The 7,652-nt window shown below is 35.9% G+C and overlaps 1 protein-coding gene across 1 annotated transcript; it reads left to right on the forward strand.

Moving 5' to 3' along the window:
* The first annotated feature begins 294 nt into the window (after positions 1-294).
* On the forward strand, positions 295-7,389 carry LOC107725342 (E3 ubiquitin-protein ligase HECW2-like). Its single transcript, XM_016534580.1, has 6 exons — positions 295-438; positions 525-671; positions 2,748-2,862; positions 3,088-3,173; positions 3,266-3,378; positions 4,537-7,389. The coding sequence occupies exons 1-6, from the start codon at positions 295-297 to the stop codon at positions 4,646-4,648; spliced, it is 717 nt and encodes a 238-aa protein (XP_016390066.1). The 3' UTR covers positions 4,649-7,389.
* The last annotated feature ends 263 nt before the right edge of the window (positions 7,390-7,652 follow it).

A 7,652-nucleotide genomic window follows, 5' to 3' on the forward strand; every position in this document is an offset into this window, starting at 1 on the left:
TTTCAACCATTCAACCATTATTTACTCACCCTAATGTTTTTTTTTTTTTTTTTTTCCAGTGGGAGATTTTTCTCTCTTAATCCTAAAATTTCATCAGTGCTAATGTTTCTAGTTTTTATTACCTTTAATAAGCATCTCTATTTTAATATCACAAATATTTCAACAAAAACTATTTAACCAATACTAACATAAATTTGACATTTCTTTAAGAAATCCTGGAACTAGACTCTACACATTCATTCAGTTTGATTACCTAGATCAGAGCCATTATTTCAAGTTCATATGTATTTGTTGATGCGTGTGTGTAGTCCGTGTGATCTGAGCGATCTGGAGTATCTTGATGAGGAGTTTCATCAGAGTCTTCAGTGGATGAAGGACAATGACATAGAGGACATGCTGGACCTGACCTTCACCGTCAACGAGGAGGTTTTCGGACAGGTCAGTGTGTGACTGTTTGTGTAAGCTTGCACAACCTCTCGCCATCGTCTCAGAGAAGCGTGTGTGTGTGTGTGTGTGTGTGTTAGATCACAGAGCGCGAGCTGAAGCCTGGCGGTGCAAATATCCCCGTGTCAGAGAAGAATAAGAAGGAGTACATCGAACGCATGGTGAAGTGGCGTATAGAGCGCGGTGTCGTCCAACAGACGGAGAGCCTGGTGCGAGGCTTTTATGAGGTACTGAAATCCAATCAGCACTCCAGTAGCTTTCAGTCACGTAAAAACATGCCACTTCTGCCATGTAGAGTTGCCCTGAGATATTCCAGAATGCTTTTTTTATTGAATTTCTGTTTGATAGATTTGGGTCGTTGTGCAATTTCAAGTGCTTTCGCTTGCTTTAATAGAGCAAGAAGTCTTGCTTGTCATTTAAAGGTTTGGGGTCAGGAAGATTTTTTTATTCTTCTTTATTCAGCAAGAATGCATTAAATTGATCAAAAGTGACAATAAAGACATTTGTAATGATGCAAAAGATTTTTATTTCACATAAATGCTGCTCATTTGAGCTTTCTACTCATCAAAGAATGAAAAATGCATTGCTGTTTCTACAACAATAAATAAACTGTTTTTTTTATACATTGATGATAATAAATGTTTCTTGAGCAGCATATCAGTATATTAGAATGATTTCTGAAGGATAATGTGACGCTGAAGACTGGAGTAATGATGCTGAAAATTCAGCTTTGCATCACAGGAATAAATTAGATTTTGAATACATTCAAATAGAAATCAGATATTTTAAACTGTAATAAAAAAATTTAATATTAATGTTTTTACTCTATTTTTTATCAGATAAATGCAGCTTTGTTAAGCGTAAAAAATGTCTTTCAAAAACATAAAAAAAAAAAAAATCATACCGACCTCAAACTTTTAAAACAGCAGTTATTGGGGAAAAAACATATCAAATCCACATATGTGCTCATGTCACTCTTTCTTTAACTTACCTGGCATTATATTAAGAGTTAATTGCATTATATATTATTAGTTAATATAATTTAATATTATATTTAAAATTCTTAAGTATTGTTACAACTACATAAAATCTTGAAAGCATCTACAAAATATTTCTTGATGCTGAAGGTTATAGTCATAAGCACATAATATCCACATACTTGAATTCAATATTAAAAACCCAAAGGGTCAATTTTTAAATGTCAGTGTTGTTAATCAAATTATGTTAGCTTTTCATTCAAATTTCTTTCAGTAAGCCTGGTCATTATATGATTATAATGCCTGCTTCCATCATGAAAACCAAAAAAAGGAACAGGATCACAATATACAAATCCAATCATTATTTTTATCACTCTCATATACTGTTGTTTTTATTTGTGGAACATGCAGTAATTTTTCTTATAGATGTTTTCTTTCTACTGTTTTTTATTATCTTTAATTAGCATCACTGACAAAAGATCATGTCTGCCAATGAGGAATGAAATGTATTTTTAAAAATCCTCAATTATTTAGTGTAACCTTGAATGAAACGAAAAAAGAAGATGAATTAATTAATACAGCAGGGTAGCATAGGCGGAGGGTGGACCAACTCCAGTGTAAGGCTAAAAACAGCCAAATCTATTAACTACAAACATCATAAATCCGTCTTTTTAGGCAAGAACCAGACATGGGTGTCATGTAGCCTAATAAAATATGTTTAATGGTACTGAATTTGTATTTGACGTGGTTACAATTTAATAAAAACATTAGAAATTGATAATTATAAAACGTTTCCTTTCCAAGGTTATTCAAACAGCGAATAAATGATTATATAGAAAGTGACATTATCACTAACTTTGATCTATCGCGAGTTAAAGCACTCTCAAAAAAACAAAACTATGGTTATAATCACGTAAGCTGTCTACACTGTGAAATTAATCTCTTACTTACATTGTACATACATCTGCGCCTCGCTGTGGCCAGGGGAAGGCACACGGTAGGTTAAAGGCAGGGTAAGCGATTTCTGGTAGCCAATGTTGATATTTGAAATCACCAAAACACTGATTGGCTACAAGTTTGTTTTGCTATTCCGCCCGAATCAGTTTTCTAAAGTGTTTTTGAGAAATTACATACCCTACCTTTAATGTATGATTGACGAGTTTCATTTCTGTAATATCTTCAGGTGCATCATTTACTATAGTCTTACCCAACAGGAATACAGGTTTCCAGTAATAATATCGAAGAAAAGGCAGAATTTCCCATGATATTTCATAGCGCTGGCACTGAGCTGGAAGCAGATGTTTTATGGTTGTGAACTGACCGCAGGTTGTAGATGCGCGGCTGGTGTCGTTGTTTGATGCGCGGGAGCTGGAGCTGGTGATCGCTGGGACGGCGGAGATCGATCTGGGAGACTGGAGGAACAACACCGAGTACAGAGGAGGTAACCACAGACTGACAGATTCATAATAACTGATCACCAGATTTATATTACCACCATCATGGTAGTGTCCAAAACTGTGGTAAAAACATGGAATCAAGATATGAAGCATCTGATTTATGACTGAAATATTATCCGCCAGATAGACTGAGGGCTTTTACAGCGTCTCCTAGCCCTACAGATCACATCTCGAGTTTATTGGGACAAGTTTATTGGGTTTCCCTCCAGGTTACCATGACAACCACATCGTGATTCGCTGGTTCTGGGCGGCGGTGGAGAGATTCAACAACGAGCAGAGACTCAGACTGCTGCAAGTGAGTGATGAAGGAGAAACACAAGCTCTTTTTATAAAACAGAGTACAGTCTGTGTACTTGACCTGGGGCTGAAATGGCTCTGTTGTCTCAGTTTGTGACAGGGACGTCCAGTATCCCGTACGAGGGCTTCGCCTCTCTCAGGGGCAGCAACGGGCCGCGCCGCTTCTGTGTGGAGAAATGGGGGAAAATCACGTCTCTGCCCAGGTAATCTGAACTCAACTCAAGATCCTGTTTATAAAAGTTTCAAATGTCACATTTTTAAATGCCACATTTCATGAAATCACATCTACTCCATGTCTGTCAGAATTCATTTATATTTAACCACTACATTTATTTTAATCATCATTGTAATGCATTTCTTTGTTTGATGCCCACCACTATTAAAATTAAACTAGGATTTTACTTAAATATATTTAGAAGGGTGTCTATATAAATATATAGAGTAATATACATATAAATAAATACAGTAAATGTTTTTATGTTTTTGAAAAAAGTCTCTTCTGCTCACCAAGGCTGCATTTATTTGATCTAAAAAACAGTAATATTGTGAAATTGTATTACAATTTTAAATAACTATTTTCTATTTTGATATATTTTAAAATGTAATTTATTTATTTGATGCAAAGCTGAATTTTCAGCATTAGTTAGTTACTCCAGTCTTCAGTGTCACATGATCCTTCAGAAGTTATTCTGATATGCTGATTTAATTATCAAGAATTATTATTTTTATTATTATTATCAATGTTGAAAAACAGTTGAAGTGCTTAATATTTTTGTGGATACTGTGATCAGTTTTTTTCAGTAATATTTGATGAATAGAAAGCTGAAAAGAAGAACAGCATTTACTTAAAATAAAAATGTATTACTTTTTTAATATTATAAATGTCTTTACTGTCACTTCTGAACATTTTAATTCATCGTTTCTTAATAAAAGTATTAATTTATTTCTTTAAAAATACAAATAAAATGAATAAATAATACAAAAAATAGACCAAACTTAAAAAAAATATACTTTATATGCATCTATTTATAATGTTTTTATGTTTATGTCTATTATATATTTATATTATGTATTTCTAAATTGGTTTCATACTTTGTTGGCACTGAATTTAGGAACATAAACAGATGGATTACATAAAAAACTAAATAAAATCGTAGTTCGAATTTTACAAACTATCTACCCAAATTAAGTTCAATAATGGCACATTTGTCCCAAATAAACCGTTTTTTCCCACAGATGTCATTGCTTATGTGATCCACAAGATGGCACAATCCTGCAGTTCATAATACAGTCGCTCAAAAATTGTTTGGAAATTTATATGATCAGAATATGAAGTTTCCTGTCTTTATTTGTCGTTGTAGAGCTCACACATGTTTCAATCGTCTGGACCTCCCCCCGTACCCCTCGTTCTCCATGCTGTACGAGAAGATGCTGACGGCAGTGGAAGAAACCAGCACTTTCGGTTTGGAGTGAATGTTGATTTTTGCACTTTGAGCTGATCAAATATCCTTCATTTCCACGACCCGTCAGGAAGAGCAAAGGAGGTAACCATCTAAAACAGACACCAGAAGCACTTAGACGTATATTTTGTACACCGTATCACTTAAAAATACTTTCTTGGAAAGAAACACAGAAAACGATCAGTGAGCTGGACTGGACTGAGAGAAGCGAGGATGTTGTCTGAATGGTTCTCAGACGCAAACATTGATCGGCTCTGGATGAATCGAGGAGGATGTGACCAGCCAAATGCAAAGCTGAGTGACTAACTGATTCAAATGAGGAACAAAACAAACCCAAAGGACTTTGATATTCTCACTCTCTTTTTATCTGTAAAAAAAAGACTTTTCTACGGAGCATCAAAATGCAGCGTGAATGAACAAATACTGTGTTGTGAAAGCTTTTTCAGATCGCCTCAAACACTATCACACACGACAGCGCTGCCCTCTATACTGAATTGAAATGTATATGTTCTCTCTTCTTTTTGTCATATTTATACATTAGTCTTTCTCATATGTTTGTTTTGACACCGTATGCTGTCCAAGTAGCTGTCACGTTAGATATGTGACACTTTTGAATGAATTTGGTTGTTTATATACTCTCACACGTGACGTTTTCAAAGGGCATGTTACAACATCATGAATGTGACCACTATGTGCAAATGATAAAAAAAAATCAACAATAGAAGATGATTTTTTGACTTTATAGTCCAACCTTGGCCTTTCTGTTGTCCTCAGATAACACGATTTTATTTCCGATGACATTTGAACAAATAGAGCGGTCACATACCCACTGAAAGAAGCTACAGAAACACTCAAAGTCAGCATGAAATTAAAACGGACACTATTTGTGTTACTAATACGCTTCATTGTGGTATAATAACGTTTTCTGATTTAAATGGAGTAAAATAGCTTGCGTTGCCATTTCATGTTGACATGTTGATTTTTATTTCCATATCCTTATATAGCTTTAGTGTGACATTAATGTTGCAGACGCAGCTGTCTTGAATCTCCTTTTCATTTTTCACTCTCTTCTCTTGAGTCCGACAGAGTTTTCTTGTATGATTTGAAACTGGAATATCAAGCCCGCAAAACCATATCAATACATTCCAGACTTTTCCATTTGCGTTAAGTCAACCCAGCCTTTTACGAAACACTGCCGTGGCTGCGGGACGCTGGATTGTACTCTGGTTCTGAATGTTTTGTAATCTGAATTTTGTGTAAGGAGTTCATATCGCTTCCAGTGAAAACTGGTGTAGTTGAAACTGCCATTGTTGCGAATCATCATCAGAGTCGGGATCCATTTGCAGCGTTCTTTATTGCGTAACCAGACAAGACAGGGTCAATCACCAGTAGATACAACAGTGTGGGCTAGGCTGAGACAGAAACGTGGGACGGGCAGGAGGTCGAGGCAGGCGGCAGACAGACACAGTAGAAGAACAATCCAAGTCGGGGCAGGCAGAGACAGATCAGAATACCATAAACAGTCCAAGGTCAAACGAAAAGGCAAGATACAGGGTTAAACGCTCAGAAGTGACAGCCGGGGCAAATCAAGACTTCGCAGTGAGTAGCTGTGAGTGTTTGGCTTATATGTGTGTGCGTGATTCAATGCAGGTGTGTGCGTGCAATCAGTCCCGGGTATGAGGCATGATGGGAACTGGAGTCCGAATGGATAAAGTTAGTATTCAGGAGAGAGTTCCCTCTGGTGGCGAGGAGGAGGCGGTACGGAAGCCTCCTCTGTAACAGCCATGGGGCTTTATGAGGTCCATCAAATTTTGGAATGGCAATGAAGACAAACACGAGCATATCGTCTTTGTCAGTTCGATTATGGCCGGTTAGATCACTAATACAAACCAGATAGATCTTCGTTTTTGTATTAAGGCTTTTGCAGTGGCGTGCTGATATTTGTGCTGAATGTACCAAAGGTTTAGGGCTGCCGTAGACTGTCCCGTCCACGTTTTGTTTGATTAAAAAAAGGAAAACATTTATTAAAAAACAATGATAATAATAAAAGCCTTTTTTTGGATGCCCCAATTGTTAATTGGACTTTTTAGAGTAGCGTTTTCACGATGATGTTTTACACACAATATAACAAGGTCTATACAATGAGGAAACAATTACGCTTTCTGTTGTTTGAAGATGCAAATGCATTGTTTAATATGTATGTATGGTTTATCTGGAGATTTAATGGAATAGTTCAGTTGCTGTGATTTATTCACCCTCATGCCGTTCTAAATGCATTTCTTTTTTTTTTTTCTTTTGTGGAATAGAAAAGGTATTTCACAGATTGTCCAGACTGATACTGTGAAAGTGAATAGAGACTGGGAGTGTATAAAAGTCCAGTGTTTCTTGGAAGAAAGAAAATCTTGTGGATGAGGGTGAGTAAATGATGTCCGAATTTCCATTTTTTGTGAACTGTTCCTTTAAATGTTCCCTGCCTTTCTAAAGACCACAGGCTTCAGACTGAGATCACACATAAGTTCTGGCTTTCTGCTGATGTTCGTTACTAAAGCTTTCTGTACTACTTTCAATTTTGCACCGTTCACGTGCTCTGAAAACATGTGACTGTTGATTGGATAACAGCTTTCAGAGCTCCACATTTGGGTTTTTCTCTTTTTTGTTTCAGCACAGATGATTGTATAAAGCTGTTTATCTCACGGAAAATGCCTCGGAGTCTTGATTCCATATTCAGATGGGTTATTACTGTTTTTGGTCTTGTTTTGATGAAATGATTGCTTATTCAGATGAGTCAAATTTTAGTTGAACTAAGATCAAAATTCCATGTCTTTTATTTTTATTTCAATGTAGTTTATTTGATAGATTTTTTAAAATTGTTTTCGACAAATTGGGTCTGAACCCATTTATAGTAAATGCAAAGGTTTGCCATATATATTTTTTAATTAAACAAATGTGATCAATTCTGACCATTTAATGCACACGTTTGCTTTCCAAAAGCCCCAAGACCCAATAAAATGCTAAAA

This window comes from Sinocyclocheilus rhinocerous, unplaced genomic scaffold (assembly GCF_001515625.1).
Source record: "Sinocyclocheilus rhinocerous isolate Xijiao unplaced genomic scaffold, SAMN03320098_v1.1 scaffold1386, whole genome shotgun sequence".
NCBI classification, from domain to species: domain Eukaryota; kingdom Metazoa; phylum Chordata; class Actinopteri; order Cypriniformes; family Cyprinidae; genus Sinocyclocheilus; species Sinocyclocheilus rhinocerous.

Coding starts and splice junctions, on each gene's coding strand:
- LOC107725342 (XM_016534580.1), top strand. CDS start 295: ATGCGTGTGTGTAGTCCGTGTGATCTGAGCGATCTGGAGTATCTTGAT. Junction 2,863..3,087: donor CAACACCGAGTACAGAGGAG/GTAACCACAGAC, acceptor GTTTCCCTCCAG/GTTACCATGACAACCACATC. Junction 3,379..4,536: donor AAAATCACGTCTCTGCCCAG/GTAATCTGAACT, acceptor TTGTCGTTGTAG/AGCTCACACATGTTTCAATC.